The 19,034-nt window shown below is 40.8% G+C and overlaps 2 protein-coding genes across 3 annotated transcripts in view; both read left to right on the plus strand.

Moving 5' to 3' along the window:
- ssh2b (slingshot protein phosphatase 2b) overlaps nt 1-15,635 on the plus strand; it is a 29,091-nt gene extending 13,456 nt beyond the window's left edge. The window contains exons 1-14 of one of the 2 annotated variants that reach the window (XM_047378793.1): nt 1,278-1,731; nt 4,989-5,101; nt 5,205-5,269; nt 5,353-5,474; nt 5,565-5,630; nt 5,730-5,795; nt 5,919-6,113; nt 7,348-7,441; nt 7,562-7,690; nt 7,976-8,022; nt 8,201-8,347; nt 9,249-9,449; nt 10,419-11,412; nt 13,079-15,635. In XM_047378793.1, the coding sequence (XP_047234749.1) occupies nt 1,604-1,731; nt 4,989-5,101; nt 5,205-5,269; nt 5,353-5,474; nt 5,565-5,630; nt 5,730-5,795; nt 5,919-6,113; nt 7,348-7,441; nt 7,562-7,690; nt 7,976-8,022; nt 8,201-8,347; nt 9,249-9,449; nt 10,419-11,412; nt 13,079-14,365 (3,654 nt within the window). In that variant the 5' untranslated portion in view covers nt 1,278-1,603 and the 3' untranslated portion in view covers nt 14,366-15,635. Of the gene's footprint in view, nt 1-1,277; nt 1,732-4,988; nt 5,102-5,204; nt 5,270-5,352; nt 5,475-5,564; nt 5,631-5,729; nt 5,796-5,918; nt 6,114-7,347; nt 7,442-7,561; nt 7,691-7,975; nt 8,023-8,200; nt 8,348-9,248; nt 9,450-10,418; nt 11,413-13,078 lie in introns of those variants that run through there. The other variant, XM_047378794.1, reaches the window with a different exon arrangement.
- Nucleotides 15,636-18,052: 2,417 nt separating this feature from the next.
- coro6 (coronin 6) overlaps nt 18,053-19,034 on the plus strand; it is a 31,289-nt gene continuing 30,307 nt past the window's right edge. Inside the window, exon 1 of the mRNA XM_047378285.1 lies at nt 18,053-18,303. The gene's annotated coding sequence lies outside the window, so the exon portion shown is untranslated. The remainder of the gene's footprint in view (nt 18,304-19,034) is intronic.

Consider the following 19,034-nt stretch of genomic DNA (forward strand, 5'->3'; position numbering starts at 1 on the left):
ATGGTGCTGCCGTCTTTAAATCAAATGAGGTTTGATCAGGATTAATAAAAAGTTTATTATAAAGCGTGTTTTCTCACTTTCATTATCACAATTGTGCCCGTCAGACTTCCCGATTATGTGAAATGGCCTTTTCTGCCTCATACTACACCAGTCAGGCATAACATGACTACCTTGCCTAAAATGTTTTGGTCTTCCTCTTGCTGCCAAAACAGCCCTGACCTGTTGAGTCATAGACTACACTACATCCCTAAAGGTGTGTTGTGTATCTGGCACCAAGATGTTAGCAGCAGATTCTTTAATTCTTATAAATTGCAAGGTGGAGCAACCCTAAATGGCATCCAATAGATGCTTGGTTAAATTAAGATCTGGATAGTTTAGTGGTCAAGTCAACCATTCAAACTGTTGCTGTACTCCTCAAACCTTTCCTGAACCATTACTGCACCATTACTACCACCTAAGTATGGGCACCATGACTAGTCTGTGGCTATATGACCCCATACACAACAAACTGCGATACACTTTGTATTCTGACAGATTTCCATCTCAATAAGCATTAACTTCTTCCACTTTTTAGCTACAGTGGCTCACCTTTTGGATCCAGCTTTGGCTCTGCGTTTGCATTAATGACCTTGTCTCATATGTTTACCACTGTTTCTTCCTTGGGGACTTTGTTAACAGAAACTGCCCTAGGGAGACCAGGGGCAGCCCACAAAAACAGCAGTTTTAAAGATGCTATGATCCAGCCATCAGAATTTGGCCCTTGTCAAATTCCCTCAAATCCTTATGCTTGTTTATATTTCCTGCTTCTAAAACACCAACTTCGAGGACAAAATGTTCACTTTCTGTCCAATGTATCCCATCCTCAAAGGGAGCTATGATGAAACCAGTTTCATTTTGGAATATAAAGATGTATAGAAATATAAGGGTGTATTATCCTACACAGAAGAGCAATAAGGACCAAGACTTGCAGGCATATAACGAAGTTGTTGTAAAGTTGAATTAAATAAAGATGAGAAAACGAGAAATCAATCAATAAATGAACTTATTTTTTTAGTGTTGGTAAAACCTTATTTTTTTAAATCATAGCATGTTGTGATGTACGTTAGAAAAATTATATATATATATTATATATATTTCATAATCTAGGTTTCTTAGTAAAGAGTTCTCCCTCTCCCCCCTGATAATACGCCATCCAGACCTCCACATCCTGCTGTGTCCTCGGATTGGACCAGGCGAGTGTCTCCTCCCCTTCAGCGGCAGGATTTACCGCAGCCTGCAGCAGACGCCCGAGAAAGTACCCGCTGAGCAGATGGTGATGCACCTGCTCCTTTACAGTTTGTGCGGAATGTGTCAGCGTCTTTGCGGGGTCTTTTTTTGTGTGTGTGCATAATCACACCGCGCCGGCGTGAGCAGCAGCTTTATACTGCCACCGGAGATTTCGTTTTTTGCCATGCAATGAGCAATAAAACCAAAACAGGGTGACTTTACAGTTTCTACGTTCGAGTTGACCCCTGTGCGTTTCGGACTGAGATCTTCACGACTTTTCCTCGGCTGTTAGCGGTATCTTGAACCCGTCTCAGCGCGCCCCGCCACCGGAGCAGCGATGCCTCCCGGAGTGGTCACCGCCCCTCGCAGCTCGTCTGCCGGCTGCTTCTTCGCCTGCCGCGGGGCGAAGATCAGACCCTATTTCACCGAGAACTCCGTCATCTGTCGGGGGGAAATCTATCAGCTGTAAGTTTACTCAGTCAGCCGAGCAGAAACAACCTGAAAGTAAGCTGCAGTAACATTTTGTACTACTAATTAATGGTTTGAATTTAACTTCTATGTTACTCATTCTGGCAGTTCATGCTCTCATTTACCCCACTCTCTGAATTCATGCTCCCAGCAGGCTTGTATTAAACACTACTCACAGTTTTGCTAGGATGTCTAACTAGAAAGTATAGAGGATTGCACAACAGCCTGGATAAAACGGATTTCCTTGCGATTGCTTTCTAATAAACCTGCCTGCAGGATGCTACACCTGCTCACATGCACAGACAGACCCCCCACCCACTTCTGTTTTCTTGCATCTTAAGGGGGCACAGGCTGGTGAGCACACTGTGTACCTCAGACACTTTCATAGCTTATAATGAATCTGTCAGCTCTGGAGGTGAAACTCCTGATCATGCTGGTATTTATTGCTGATTTATGTGTTTGATCAAGAAAGGTAGAAATATTTCCTCCCCGTATTGGTTATTGGCACTCATATAAGATATGTTGAGCCTGTGTGGAAATGTGTGTGTGTGTAAGTGTGTAAACTCGGCTCTTTCATAAGATTTTGGTATGAAGATCCTGAAGTCTTGCTTACAGCATTGTGACATGCAGATTTCTTTTTTTGCTTTGAGGAATGGCATGTGGGTATTGTCATCACACTGTCAGTGTGGTCATTTCAGAGTGTTGCTGTGTTTTCAGTGTGTCTAATCCTTGTTGATGTCTTGGTTTGTCTGAGAGGGAGGTAGATAGTCATTTGCTTTACTAAAATTTGCCAGCAGTGTTGAGCTTTTCAAAAATATTTGATGCAACCATTTTACAGTAAATTGTGACAAAACTTCAAGTTCAGGGGAATTTCATAACAAGATGCTCGACTACACCCAACATTTCTATTTTTGTCATTTTATTATAACTCTTGTTAATTCCAACGTTTGGCCATAGTTTCCTTTTATATTGATAATAGGCGGTAATATTTCCAACTTTTCTGGCTCTGCATCTTATCCTTGCCCTGTGTTTATGTTCTGGGTTTGAAGTGAGTGCTGGATCTGGACACTCGGTCATCAGTGGTGAGAAAATCAGCTTTCTGTCATAAATACAGACTTTCGCATCTGCATTGGGTTAATCCTGAGATAGTTTTGTTTAAACAGAAGGAATAATCATCACCAGTGAATTGTGGTAATATTTGAAAACAAAAACCCCTGAGAAGTTCACAATCAGATTATTACATACGGTATCTTAAGTCCATTACATAATTCAATTATCCATAGAGGCCTCGGCACAAGTGGCTTAGTGAGAGGCACCGGGTAGTTGCTCAGGTTTGTGTGATTTCGAAGTCACAGCCTGTGCACAAATAATTTGAGGAAATTCAGATAAAAGAAGAAATTGTCAAAGAGCAAGTTTATTTATTCTGCAAACCAGTGAATTTTGTTGTTCCTCTGTCATTTTAAGAACATACCAAATCCAACTCAGCAAACATGTAACTAGATGTAGCCTGTTTTTGTTTCACATTGCAATCTAAACTGTCTTAAGCTCATAAATCCTGTCTTTAACAGTTGTGCTCGAGATTGTTTGTTTAAGGTTTAGGAGATCACAGGCCTGATCTAAGTAAACCTTGTAAATCAGACCTTTTTTGAAGTGCATCTCACTTTCAGGCAGAAAGCTTTCATTGCAGGTATTTACCATATACTGTTGAACAAATATTTCTATGGTTGCTTGATACGGCTGGTGAAGGAAAAGCCACAAAAGCAAATACAGAGTCTGAACTTCAGGGAAAAAAGACATGTTGTTTACAGTTCTGGCAACATTTAAAGATGTGTATATCCTATAACAAAACCTTAAAACAAATGTAATACTTTATTGCAATAGAATAGTCTTACCGAACATTTTAGAAAAATTGTAGTGAGTCATTTAGTGAGGAGAGGGATGACATGTAAAGAAAATTACCAATGGCACTATTGGTGGTATCTGGACTGTTGTGCAGACAGGACAGCACTTAGTCCTTGTCTGTAATGTTTTACAAGGTTTGAGTATAAAGATACAGAGATCTATATCAGAGGTGCACCGGTTGCAGTTTTCCGGCCAATCATTGATTACCAATCTCTAAAAAGTCTGACCTGCCGATTCTGATTTTTGGCCGATACTGATTTTTGACCTCCTGGATGATTGATGCTGTCAGATGTCATAAGGTCACAACACACCTTCAGTGTGTTTCAATCTTATGTTGTCAACAGTTGGGAACCGCGCATGTGCAGACATGACCTTGTGGTCAGGTCTGTCAGTCAACCCTCTCTCACGGCAGAGCAAAAGGGGACAGTGGGCAATTTTCAGACCTTTTTGTAGAGGTAGATAAGATCGGTGGATAAGATCGGTTTCACATGTAAGTTTCGGTCGATCATCAAAAATTATGAAAATCTATACCCATCGATCTTTGCATGATCACTCCTGATCATCCAGAGTCCTCTGTCCTGGGAGTGAATGATCTGATTTCTATCTAAAATCTCCTGGTTTTTAAAAAAAAGTTAATGATGTCATGCATTTCTTGTAGGTTCCAAGGACATTTGGAAGGAAAACAAGCCCATTGCATTACAGATACTCCACCTTACTTAACAGTAGGCATGACGTGCGTTTCCACATATTCATCCATTATCACGCTAGATTCACTTAGATTGTTTATGGCCAAAAAGCTGAATTCTTAGTCTCTCATTTGAAGAAAGCACAAACATCCACTGAATGAATATATGCATAATAAAGGCTTCTCGGAATTGTTTCAGTGTGTGATTATGCTGCTGCAATAAAATATTATTTATCTAGGCTTTAACCATATTTATCAGGGGTACTAATGATCATGTGTGGCACAAGTGTAAGATAATTATTTTTATTCTAATTCCAAAACGAAACATTTATTATATTCTGCATCAAAATAAAGGTTGACATGTGAAACAAAGAGCGGAGAGCTTGTGTTTTATACACTCTGCAAAAATGCATCAGATCTACCTCCTGCTGAAATAAATTTCAAGCCAGTCTGGCCAAGAGTTTTGTTTCATATCGGAGTATTTATTACAACAACACAGGACAGAAGGGCATTGATCAGGCATGGTGCCTTTGCTACATGGATTTTTCTTGATCTGAGTGTTTGTTTTGTAAGGGCTCTGAGGCTAATGCCCAGAAAAGCTCTTAATGCATTTCTTGTTGTTTTGTATTTGTTTTTTTAACAAGTTTTTTTTTTTTTGTCTCTGCAGCATCAGTGAAAGTTTCCTGACAGTCAAAGGAGCTGCTCTCTTCCTGCCTCGGGGAAATGGCTCCTCTCAAACTTCAGCATCTCGCTTCTCACAGCTGCGGAGTAAACATGCAGGTGAGGCGAACATCCCTGTTCAAAGCCGCTACCTTTTTCAGTTGTTTGTTTTTAGGTGAGAATTCCATCAGTCTGATAAGAGTCATTTCTCAAATGTTAACAGGAGACATCCAGCAGCATCTGCAGACCATGTTCACTCTCCTCAGACCAGAGGACAACATCAAGCTGGTGGGTGTAAATGCTACTCAAAGCACAAACTAACCTCACTGCTGCCGTTTTCATTGCTCTGACTTTAATCATTCCTGCTCCAGGCGGTTCGTTTGGAGAGCGCCAGCACTCAGGCCACGCGCTACATGGTGGTGGTCTCAACCATCGGGCGCCAAGACACCGAGGAGAGCGTGGTGCTAGGCATGGATTTTAGTCCCGTAGATAGGTGAGACAATAAGGCATTCAGGACCTACATGTTCAGCTCAGACAATATCACAAAGTAGTAAAATGGAGGTTATTTGTTTTCTCCTTCCAGCTCATGTTCAGTTGGTTTGGTTTTGCCTTTATGGAGTGACACCTTAATACACCTTGATGGAGATGGGTGAGAAATTTCTGACAAATAGAACCGAGTACCCTCTAAGCAAAAGATGACAGGAAGATTGCTGAAGGTTTGCTGTGTTTTTTCTTTTTTATTTCTCAGAGGATTCAGCGTATCAACCGATAACAGAGTGCATGTGTTCAAGCCTGTTTCTGTGCAAGCTATGTGGTGAGTAAAGAAAAACACGTGGATCTTTATGTAACTTTTTATTGTTCCCAAACATTTTGATGCCATTCTTTTACTGCCATATCAGAATCTTCTCTCTCAAACACTTTAAACTCATACTGACAGGTCGGCTCTGCAGTCGCTCCACAGAGCCTGCGAAGTGGCTCGTTGCCACAACTACTTCCCAGGCAGCTTGTTCCTCACCTGGGTCAGCTACTATCAAAGCAGGGTGTCCTCCGACCAGACTCGCATCAACGAGTGGAACGCCATGCAGGATGTGCAATCACACCGTGCTGACTCACCCGTCCTTTTCTCTGATGTGTAAATATTCAAATTATATGGATGTAAAGTACAGTTAATATAATGCTGACTTACACTGCCTTGCAAAATGAATGTTTTACCTTTTATTACCTTACAGCTTCAAACTTCAATGTGTTCTTTTGGGATTTAATGTGATTGACCAATGGAAAGTAGTGTATATTTGTTAGGATGAGCAAAAGTTATGATGTTTTAAACATTTGATCCAGATAAAAAGCTGAAAGGTTTTTGTGGTAAACCCCTGTGAGTCGGTAACTTGTAGAACTACATTTTGCCGCAAGTCTAGCTGCAAATACTTAGACGCTGAAACTTTTGCCTGTTCTTCTTTGCAAAATGCCTGAAGCTCGGTAAGCATGACAAGCATTTCTGGACATTGATTTTTCAAGTCTTGCCACAGATTCTCAGTTTGGTTATGGTCTGAGCTTTGACAATTCTAACATTGATATACCTTGATCTAAAACCCTTCATTCTAGATCTGGCTGTATCCTTGTCTTGTTGGAAGGTGAACGTGTGCCTCAGTGTCACGTCTTTTGAAGCCTCCAACAAGTTTTATTCAGTATTGGCCTGCAGTTTCCTCCACCCATCGCCCCATTCCTTTGACTAGCTTCTCTGTCCAATAAAAAAAAAAAAAAAGGCATCTCCACAGCATGATGTAGGGGTTGGTGCCTGCATGTAGATGAGCAGTGTTAGTTTTCCACTTCTCTTCTTGTAGAGAGAATTTTATTTTTGGTCTTATGTAAGAAATCCAATTTCTTCCACGTTCGTTTTTTATAGCAAACTGCAATCAGGACTTCCAATGACTTTTTTTCTAGTAACTCTTTAAAAGATGCAAGATGTGAGTGAAAGACTAACAGTCATCGTGTCAATAGATTCCGCCACCTGAGCTGTGAATCTCTGCAGCTCCTTCAGAGTTACCAAGGGCCTCCTGGCTGCTAATCTAATTAACACTCTGCTGTGTCATACCCGTTGCATTTTCAGATGATGGATTGAACAGTGCCCTGTGAGATGTTAAAAATTAGGTGGATATTTTAGTAGGAGTATTAGAGTAAAGAGGTTGATAAAAAGGTAAGAATGTAGAATTTCCCCTCTTTAAAAGTGAATGCTACTTTATGTTGGTTTATTATGTAATATCCTAATAAAATACATTGACGTTTTTGGTTTAAGGGTTATGAATACTTTAGTAAAGCACTTTTTTGTCTAAGTTTATATGTTAAGTCTCCTTGTCATGTTTCTCCAGCCCCACAGAGAGAGAGCTTACTGAGCGACAGATAAAAACCAGCTTAAGGGAAATCATGATGCAGAAAGATCTCGAGAATGTCACCTGTAAAGAAGTGAGTTGCCTCACATGCTTGGTGTAAAGATCTTTCAGGCAGAAGCAGCCATTACTTAAAATTTTCCACTAAATTAGGTTAAACTGAGCAGTCTGTCCTCTGGCTGAATGTGTCCCACAGATCCGAACAGAGCTGGAAATGCACATGACATGCAACCTGCGAGAGTTCAAGGAGTTCATCGACAAGGAGATGATTGTTATTCTGGGCCAGATGGACAGTCCTACAGAGATCTTCGACCACGTCTTCTTGGTATTTTGACAATAAACATTTCAGAAACACTTTTGTAGGATGTGACACCTAACATGAAACTCTAGCTGCACTTCAACCATTTATCACCACTTTATGTATAAGAACCAGAGCTATCTGTTGCAGCATTGGGTAATAAGATACATCCAATTTTAAGGTACTTAGGTCTTGTTTGGTTTGTAAATGCGATACTGTATGTCAGGCATTTCTTGCCGTGGGATTTAGGACTGATGAAAAGCTCAGGGGAAGGCGTGGAACAACACTGAAGATTGCTTATATTTCCTACAGGGATCCGAGTGGAATGCATCTAATTTGGAGGAGCTGCAGAAGTGCGGGTAGGGAAAGGGCAAATGCAGCCCACTGTACAATCAGTACTGGGGACAGTAATGAAAACACAGTAAAGATTTCATTTTCGTAGAATGCAAGCAAATCTTCGTGTGTTTTGAGTTTAACAGCAGCAGAAAAGCAGTCTCTCCTATTTTTATCTAACCTTTATGTTTATTTGTCCTTCAGGGTTCAGTACATCCTGAATGTAACAAGGGAGATCGATAATTTCTTCCCCGGTGTGTTTGAGTACCACAACATCCGCGTCTACGATGAGGAAGCCACAGACCTGCTCGCGTATTGGAATGAGACTTATAAGTTCATATCTAGAGCAAAGTGAGTTTTTTGGAATAAAATGTTTAAGGACTGCATATGTCAGGAAAAAAATGAGCTTGGAAGAATGTTTCATATTTTATTCCTTTTTTTTCTATTATCCAGAAGGTAAAAATCAAACTTTCTAAAAGAATAATATAGATTAAAAGGTTTTATTAATTGGTTTACCACCACCTTTAATTCTTTTATTTTTAATTTTCCTCATCACAACTTGGACTTTTAACAGAATAAATGTGTCAAAGGTCACAAGATGCCCTTTAAAGAATCCGTTTTTGGTTTAGGTTAATCCAGTACAGGTTTAACAAATCCAACTGGTATACATTTTAAAATGGATCTTATCATGCAAGAAAAGGATTTATTTTTGAAAAATAAAATCATTTTTGAAGTTTGTTTGGAAACCAACTTAAGCATTGTGACGTTTCATGATTTTTGGAACAAACGGATTTAAAAAAAAACCACTACATACATGTTCTCAAACTGTGAACATTTATGGCTTTGTGTTCTTATTACATTTATTCAGGTGACTATGATCATTTTCTTAGTATCACTTGTTTCCTTCAAAATGTTGTTTTCCAATCAATTTGTATATGTACATCAGTTAACGCAGCTAATTTACAAAGATTTTTATGAATCTGCAGAAAAACTCTTATTTCCCAAACTAATCAACACAACTATGGTTGCACTTCTAAGGTGAAAACATTTGGCAAAAAATTTTAATAAGACAATAATTTTCTTAGTTAACATCATTAACTCATTTTCTTACCGACAGTCCAAGATCAGATTGGTTTTTGTTTTGGTTTAAGATTTGGCTTCTTTGAAAAGCCTGACTCAGATTATTTGCTGTACAGGCCAGTTTTAAACCCAAAATGACAATATATAACTTAACTGTTTATGTCTAAACCAGGAAATCTGGCTCAAAGTGCCTGGTCCACTGTAAAATGGGAATAAGCCGCTCTGCAGCCACAGTGATCGCGTACTCCATGAAGGAGTACGGCTGGGATTTGAAAAACGCCTTCGATTACGTCAAGGAGCGTCGCACTGTGACCAAACCCAACCCCTCCTTTATGAGGCAGCTGGAGGAGTACCAGGGCATACTGCTAGCCAGGTACACACGTACACATGTAAAGATGTAAACATTTGAACCACCTGGATATTGGAAAAAAGTATAAGGAAACCTGGTGCACACAACTCAGAAAATAAATGTTGTCTTATTCAGACAAATACACATTTTCTACCAAAGTACATTTTTGAAAATCAGTTGGAAATGTGACTGAACTTCTCATCTTATTTGCTTTAGTATCCCTGCTGTTAGTGACTTGCTGCTTTAATTATCCAAAATCGGTTAAAAAAACAAAACAACTAGAATCTTTGCCAGCATACTGCGTTAAACAGTTATATTGGCCAGAATTTAAATAAATAGATACTTATATGGATAACAGGTTTCCACTTATCCAACATGCAATAAGCAACTGTAGAGCTTCACCAGTCAGAGTTTTTCAGAACTGCTCCAGTTTTGAACAATTTTCTATTCTAAGCACCAACATGCATAAGTGGTAAATGTGCTGCAGGTTTACTGATGGAGGTTAGTTTTTAATCCAACTGAAAATGAAGACATAAGTTTATGCATCACAGCATTTCTCCTTAAGCTTTATCTGATTTCTACTAAGCTCAGAAAACAGGAATCAAAGTACGCGGTTGGGTGATGCATTTAAAAAAATTAAAAAGGTTGGATTTCTTAGTTTTGATGCACTTAATGAAAAGGGGAAAAATTGTTTTTACAGTATTTGTTTTGCCAATCACCAAACTAGTCCCATTAAATGGAAATTATTCCAGTTCTGATGTCTGGCTGGTCAATTGGTGCACCTCTAGTTGGTACTTCTTAGTAAAAGTCTTCACATCAGAGCAATACAAAAAACTGTATATTCAAACAGAAAATCCAAAAAATAAAAATCATCATCATGAAATTTTTGTCACTGAAACAATATGCTTGAGTAACATGAAAGAACTTTGACATAAATTATAGTAATTACGCCCAACTTAATTTGTCAATGTGTTTTTTCACTTTATTCTGTAGCAAGCAAAGGCACAACAAATTGTGGCGCTCTCACTCTGATAGTGATTTGTCTGAGCACCATGAGCCTCTGTCTAAGTCCCTCGCCCAACCCAACAGTCTGGGTCGCTCCGACCACCATAACCAGGCGAGCAGCATGCCCGGCCCCTCTGTGAGAGACCTGCTGGAATCACTGGGAACTTCACCGACCACTGGAAAAGCAGCATACTCCACGAGCCAGCCTGATACTGGCATCCAGTCCAGTCTGCTTGGCTCTTCTGCCTTTGATGACACGGCATCTTTATCAGGTGACGCTAAAGCTCAAAGCCTGGAGGGGCCCTCTCAGGCTGATAAAGCCTTCAGCAGGCAGCCAACCCCCCACCATCATGACTCCACAGCCAGTTCTGTGTTATCTTCCACCCTCTCCAATGGTCTGTGTGACTCGGAGGAGCAGCCATCATTGTCTCCTCTCTCCCAGCCAAGAGCTGCTACAGTGGTCCCCGAGCCTGAGAGGACAGACGTGGTAACTGTTGCACAAAGCGTTTTGGTGGGCCAGCCTCACCCACCTCCCTCTGTTCACCACCTCCCCCCTTCTCCCGCTCCATCATCCACGAATGAAGCCGTCAACCCACAGGTTTCCTCGTTTACCCAACTAGTGTCAGTGCCTGAGCCTATTGCATCAAGCATGCAACAGCCTGGATCCAACATTTTATCTGCACCAGTTCTTATTATAAAAACAGACAATCATCAGACATGCAGCTCAGATCCTCCCACCTCTATCGACAACATCAGCCATCCAAATGCTGTTCCACAGGACAATGTGCTGCTGTTCGGCCATAGTGCAGATCATATAAACTTTTTTAGTGCCAGGGAAAAATTCAAGGGAATGAGTCATGATGGTAAAACTCAGAGTGCTGCTGTTCAGCAGTCTACTCTGCTTAAGAGCTGTGGTAAAGATCATGTACCACTGGCCCAGGAGGGCGGAAACAGGGAGGGGCAGGAGGAGGAGAACAGAAAGGTAACCATTGCTTGTAAGTTTTCCTCTAAACCTTCCTTCATGCTTTGTTCTTAGTGTATGTGTGTGGATGTTCTGAGATGTTTCTAAGCTATAACTAAAGAGAAATCCTACAATATTTACCTATTTATTCTTAATGGTACATATCAACTAATTTTGGTCTTATTGAAAAGATTAATGTTTTAGTAATTCAATACGTTAAACAGTGATATATTTATATCTGTAAATTTTGATGATTAAGGCTTAAAGCTGGCTCTGTTTCTTAAATAATTAAAATCTTTCATGTGACCAATGAAAAAGGATTTGTAATACAGAAATACTGACCTACTGAAACATACTGTATGTCTATGTAGTATGTCTTTGTATATAGTATATTGGGAGTGGTGGCCTAGTGGTTAGACAGCAGGAAAATTTGTGTCACGGAGAGGCCACAAGTACCCTGGTTCGAATCCCACAGCCTGCCACTATGGGCACCTGGAGCAAGACCCTTAGGGTCTAAATGCGCCCCTGGTGCCGCACAGTGGCAGCGCACTGCTCCCCAAGGGATGTTTAAATGCAGAGGACAATTTCTCCATTGTGAGATCAGTAGTCTATTTAAAAACATATATGCAATCAATACTTAGTGAGGGGTACCAATTGCATTAATGTAATCAGCTTGGAACTCTGCTGAGGTGTTAAGGAAGCCCCACTTTAATAGCAAATTTAATATCGTCTGCATTGTTGACTCTGGTGTCTCTGTTGAAAGTCCTTTTGACAGTCAGTGATAGATTCTCTGTGAGGTTCATGTCAGGTTAGTTTTCTGGCCCATAAATCACAGTGATATCATGGCCATTAGACCTGCTGTTGGAAAATGAAATCAGCATCTCCCTGAAGCTTGTTAGCAGAAGAAGCCTCTCTGCTCTTCCTCTAGATTGGGAGAACTTGATTTCTACGTGAAATGCAAAAAAAATAATTTCATCTTAAAAGAGGCGAGATACTTTTCTTTCCTCAGTCCACGCAAGACATATGATTTTCTTGTTCAGGTTAACACAAAGAAGGGAAGGTCTCTGAATTTATCCCTGCTCTTTAATAGGCTTCAAAATCCTCTCAAGACTGCAGTCAACCTTGAACACATTTGTTTTACCAAACTTTTTTTCTTCCACTCAACCTTGCATGAACATGCATGGATACTGCACTCATTGAACTGCCAGCTTTTACAGCATGACTTTTTTTGTCTTAACCTCTTTGTTCCGGGTGTCGATAATTGTCATCTTTCAAGTTAGCAACGTTCTCTATGATTGTGTTAAGTCTTTTTTTGTATTGGTCTTATTTAATATTCAAATTTCAGAGAAACTGTACTTGTGATTTTGATTAGCTGTAAGCCATATTAATAAAAAATACACACTTGATGTATATCGCTGTACAATGAATCTATATGAAATATGAGCTTCACTTTTTTAAATTATTGGGAAAAAAATTATGTTTCAACAATGTTTGTTGTATTTAGAGATATTCAGCTACCAGTATGTCATTGAAATTATTCCAAAAGGCCTTTAGGTTCTTTTGATTCATGTGCACCATCTAGTGGTTAATGGTTGGAATGCATATTAGAAAAGTTCTGACATGTTTTAATTGGTTTTATTTTATTATTATAAATTGTTTTTGCTGCTCTATTAACTCTGCTCTGTAGGAATCCCACGTTCCTGTGCAGGTCGCAGGAGTGAGACCCACAGACACTCTCACCCAAGCAGAACCACAAAGCTCCCACAACCACGAAGGGATGAGGTCGAAGCAGGAAATGGAGAATCTAGACACTGTCCCTCAGGAGGAGGCCAAGAGTGAAAGAGAGGAATCAAAACACAAAGGGGACGGGGAGTCTGCCCCCGCTCACCTCTACATGGACTGGACGAGGGGGTCTGTGCGGCGAGTAACACAACAACTAGAGCAATGGATGAAACAAGAACATGAGACGCCATTGACCTCATCGTCTGCACTTTCACTCACTGGTAGCACCTCCTGCTCCCAGCGCCGCCCAAACAGCATCCAGTCTATCACAGTGTCTGTGCCACAGGATGCAGCGGTGTGCCCGCAGGTGTCTGTAGTCAGCACCTTGGATGAAGAGAGGCTGGGTGGGGATGGCATGTTTAGACCAGTTGGAAGGGGGGATGCATTGGGAGTCCTGGGAAATATTAACAAAAGCACAAAAGGGCACAAACTCCAGCCTGCTGACACCAGATTGCTCTCTACCTCTTCTTCTCTCTATCATTCTGTACAGTCTCCCTTTGCCTCTATAAACTTCCTCTGTCTGGAAGGTGTGACAGACCTTGAGTCATGCGTAGACAGGGACTGCTTCATTGAGGGACCCCATGCTGACATCACCATGAGGGAGACGTGGGAGACTTTGTGTGAGCTGGGTGCCTTCCTGCAACATGTTGGCTCGGGTGGAGCCTGCAAGGCATTGTGTATGAACCAGGGCTTGGGAAGTACTCCGAATCAAGGCTGTAGTCTGCAAAAGAGAGTTAGAGAGGTGGAAACCAGGATACGCCAGGCGGGCCTGACTCCTCCATCTCTGATAAAGCGCTCGGCATCATTGGCCAAACTGGGCTGCCTGGAGCTCCTAGCCAACAATCTGAATGAGCTGGAGCGCAGCTGCTCCGTTGCAGCTCCACCCTCTACTCAAGCTCCTCTCCACACGGGTAGCGATGAATCCAAGAAGCAGCGGGTGCACAGCTCTCCTACCTCAAGCCACAAACAGCCAGAAGCCCTGAACGTCACAGCTATGAATCTTTCTGCTGCTGGGGAAAGTTTACCACCTTCAAATCAGAGCCCTCTGAAAGAAAAACTTCCAAATGCTGACCAAGACTCTCTGCATTCACCTGGGCAGGCACTTCTGACAAACAGGCAGCAGTATGGAAAGACTCACCCACTGAGGCAGCTTCAGAAAAGAACTATCAGCACCCTGTACCACACCATGTGACCCTCACCCAGTGTGTATGTGTGCGTGCACATTTTGGATTTATTCAGCACACCGATGCCTCTTGCCTTAAAGGATACTTTTTAGTCGTTGGTTTTGTAAATTTTTCCCTACAGATCCACCAAGAGCCTCTGTGAAATCTGTGATATCAGCCTCAGCTCGAAAGTAGTGACGAGGCTGTGAGGGCTCCCATCTGCTGAACCCATCACCACAAGTTAAATCATTAAAAAAATTGTCCAAAGCGTAATCAAGACACAAACTTGTTTCTAAGCCTGTACATACTCCCTGTGCCCACCATTGCTGGTTATCTTGATAATTCTCATAGATCACAGAAAGGTGGAAAACTACCTGTGTTATTCCTGCCTCTTGGTAATGTTTTCCAGTCCATATTTTCTGGAGGTACAGTGATGCAGCTGTTCCTCCACACTTTTATTCATTCTCCTCAGATTGCGCCAATATTTTCATCTGTCAGAATCCGGCGGAAATTGTAACCACCAACCATCTCTTTGATGCAGATTAGAAAGGTGTTCCTAATGCTGCTTCAACAAAAGGTGGAAACCCAAATTTTAGATTTAGAAACGGAAAGAGTGTAAGAATGTTTCTTCTTTATTTTCAGTTACACAATACCTCAACCAAACCTGACCTTTGCAGACATCAGGCTCTGGTTTTCTGGAATGTTCTCCTCAGTCTGAAACAATTTAAACTACACTTGATAAACTTGTTTTTCGTTGTCCTCAAAGTTCTGAAGCCATTCAGAGCAGATTCCTCGTGTGTGTTTAGCTTTGTGGGAGCAAGGGTAGCTTTGGGGGCTTGGAGCCTAAGGGTGGAGTGTATATTTACGAGTTTCCTGCTGTGATCTCTTTTGGATGTAAGTCTATATTCTGTGTTTTAGAAAATGTATATATTTTTTTTTACATCTGGATCGAGTTTGAGTTTAATTTTGAATGGATCTCTTTTGTACAGCTTTTAGGAGTGTGCCTGTGACTGGCAAGTGAAGCTTCTCTGCAATCAGAAATATTGTACAGGGACGTCTGTCATACATGCACTTTACTCCCTTCTTTTTTTTTTTTTTTTTACTTATTTGTGACTTTCTTTTTATATTTTATGTTTGCTACTTTTGGGGAGCATGCTTAAGTTGTAGAAGGTGTCGGGTATGTGGGTGTGCGTGTGTGTGTAAAGTCAAATACATTTTGGATTTTATTTTAATGTGTCAGTGTAAATATTTTATATGATGTATTTCAACTGTGACCATTAAAAATGGAGATTATTAAAAGTGAAGTTTACTGTGAGTCTGTATAAAGGACCTGAAATCTGTAGGTACCTACAACATTCAGGTTATGGTTTGCTTTTGATTATTTTAGCTATAAAACTACATCATTTTGGCCCATCCCTCCTGACATGACTGCTGTAACAGAGTCAGGATTGTAGGTCGTCTTGCTCAGACACACCTTTTTAGTTCTGTCCACAAATAGTTTATGTGGGTGAGATTAAGGCTTTAATGGACACATCAAAACATTGACTTTTTTTGTCCTTAAGTCTCTTAAGTCTGCTTTGGGTCGTCTTCCATTTGGGATCTATTTCCGTCCAGCCTTTAACTTCCTGGCGGATTTCTTATGATGCTGCTTTAATATTTCAGGATAATGTTCTCGATTCATGAAGCCGTCCATTTTGTAAAACACACCCGTCCCTCCTGCAGCAAAACCGCTGCTACCCCTCAACTTCACAGCTAGGATGGTGTTCTCGGCAATGACACCCACAGACATTTTTGTACAGATGGGGCCACATTGGGCCAATAAAATTCAAAATCAAAACACAATGGTTGACTTTTAAAAAATGCTGTGATGTTGTACTATTACTATATGATAGAAACTACATCAGAAAACCTTCAAATGTAATGTTTTTACAGATGTGCATGGTAGACTAACTAGAAATGAGCATTTAAAGTATTTTTGAACAGTTTTATTCTTTGAAATAACATTATTTTCTTTCAATAAAATGAAAAGCATTACAAAATAATTCAAAATGTATACACTAAAAACAAAATGTAGACCATTTACTAAACACTGGGTAACAATGACAAATTACAATCACACTGTTAAAATGAATTCAAAGGTATAAATTGCAGACCTTTAAAAGTACTTTACATGGACAGAAGTGAAAAACAACTGGTTAAAGGAACAGGCAGGTGCGTTCGATGACCCATGGACAACACAGCTTCAGACTATAAGCCAATAACCTACCACATCTGGCCGCTGGGGTGGTTGATGTTATTAATGCCGCTCCCTGCCCTGACAGCGCCCCTGGTCCTCAGGCTTGAAAGCGTTTCCTTTTTTCTCCAACTGTAACAATAGTTGATTTTTATGTTGCTTCCTGAACAATGGCTTCTTCCTTTGAGTGACCTTTTGCTCCATGTCAGTACAGGACATGTTTCACTGATACTGATGACATGCATTCCATCTTCATCCAACATCTTCTCCAAGGTCTTTTGCTCTGTTGCTTTGCTGTTTGTAGGCACTTTTGAAATCCTTACTTGTTTATTTTTGGGACAGTGTCTTCTTCCTGACCAGTATGATTGCTGGACATGCATGCTCATTGTTTAAACACATGAATTTGGCTGATTCAGGCATCTGGAGATTATACCCAAGGTTGAACCAGACTTGCGAAGGTCAGTCAGTCAGTTTCTACCGCTTATTCCATAGTGGGTCACGGGGGAGCTGGTGCCTATCTCCAGCAGTCTATGAGCGAGAGGCAGGGTACACCCTGGACAGGTCGCCAGACTTGCGAAGGTCTTCCTGATATTTTTTTTAACTTTTTATTATGTCAAACACGGAACCATTGTGTTTGAGGTGTCCTTCTAGGATGCTTTGTAAACTGGTTATTGGTTAATTTATAATATTTGAATTAATCTACCTCTACTTGTGTAATATAGGTAACACTAACTTGAGCACAATTTTATGCTACTCTATCCCCCCTCTGGTAATTTCACTGATGAATAACAAGCAAATTTTAAACAAAAGTGCACCAAAAAGACACATCTATAAATAGTTAGGAAATACTTCTTTTATGTACACAAGCTTCACTTTTCTAGTATTATTTTCTAGCTCCTAGCAATTAATTATACAGTACACAGTATATCTTATCACATGTACTATACATTACCATCTGTAGGTATCTGTTTCAAAGTGGTGTGAAAAAGTGAGATTCAGAAGTTAGTGTTCCCAAATTTTGTGAAGATGCAATTTGTTATTTGAAAATTCCCAAATAATCTTATACATTTTTATGTCTGATTACAAAACTTTGAAAAAAATACATCAGACATTATGATAAAAGCTTGTTTTGTTTTGTGGTTTTTTGCTATGATTACTTTTACCTACATTTTTTGACCAATCACCTCTGAGGAGAAACGTCGGTAAAACTAGAAGATTAGTTCAAACCTAAATTTGCCAGGGGTATGAATAATTTTCGATTTATTGATTAACACATACACAAAAAATGTATTAAAGTTGTTACATTAGTTTTATTCATTTAATTCTAACAGTTGGTTTTTAACAGTGTAGGAAACCAGTGTATCGCTCATTTAGCCCTTAAAGTCATAGCCAGGGGCATCAGTGGTTGACCTCTGGTCGGCAGTGTCCGCCGCCCCCCTCTCCACCCTGAAGCTCGCGTTTCCTCGTACTGACGGAGCCTGTTCCAAAATAGACGGCAGACCACCCTCCTGTCTTGCCTGCTCTGTATCGGCGCTGTCTCCCTCTCTTTCTCTCTCTCCTCCTACTGGGGTTCGTCGCACAGTTCCAGTCCAGTGCGTCCCCATCAGGAGTCCGCACTTTAGGACAGCGGAGCGCAGGGCCTTGATATAATTCAAAAGAGGAAGAGGAAGAAGAGGAGAGGCAACACAACCGCAAGAAGGTCTCAAGGGAAGAGGGGTCTCCCCAAAACCTGAGGTGAGCTGACTTCTGCTCAGATATGCGTGTCGGTGTTTGCTGCATTGGCGTTAGAGTTGTGTCTGTTTTTTTTTATTTTTATTATTGCTGTGCGTCCAGACGCATGGAGACAAAAACAATGAAAACACACAATGACTCTGCACTTTGCTGCTATATCTGGAGTCGTTATTAAAGAAGCGCTATGTGCAGGTAGGTCAGTCAACCTCTGAAGCTCTTCACCTCTAAGAGTTGTGTCCCGGTGTTTATGCGTGTTTGTACGGTGGCCGTTTAAATTTACTGTCGGTTTATTAGCGAAGGAGCGCCACGGGGTCCGCCGCCTGCTTTCTGGGACTATTTGGGACGTTGCAGGCAGGTGGGAGGAGCGGCCGCTCAGGGTGGGACGCATCGGTTTGTCATGTCTATATTAGGAAAGTGGCAGTGTCATTCTTTCGCTCTGTGCCATGCGCGACACACACACACACACACACACACACACACACACACACACACACACACACATACATACAGAGGGCTAACTCATTAACCTGTGCAAGAAAGAAACGAGCGTTTTGTAGTAGTGTATTTTTTCTCTCTACTTATAAGCATATAGATTCCACATAATGATAACAAAAGGGAAAAACTGCGCACTTTTGAGACCAACTCTTAGAATTTAAACAATAAAAAAAGTAGATTATTTTTCTTTGTTTAATTTCAGAGGTTCCTCCAGAAAGTTACATATCTGGGGCCACGGT

The sequence above is a fragment of the Girardinichthys multiradiatus genome, chromosome 11 (assembly GCF_021462225.1).
Source record: "Girardinichthys multiradiatus isolate DD_20200921_A chromosome 11, DD_fGirMul_XY1, whole genome shotgun sequence".
Taxonomy (NCBI): Eukaryota; Metazoa; Chordata; class Actinopteri; order Cyprinodontiformes; family Goodeidae; genus Girardinichthys; species Girardinichthys multiradiatus.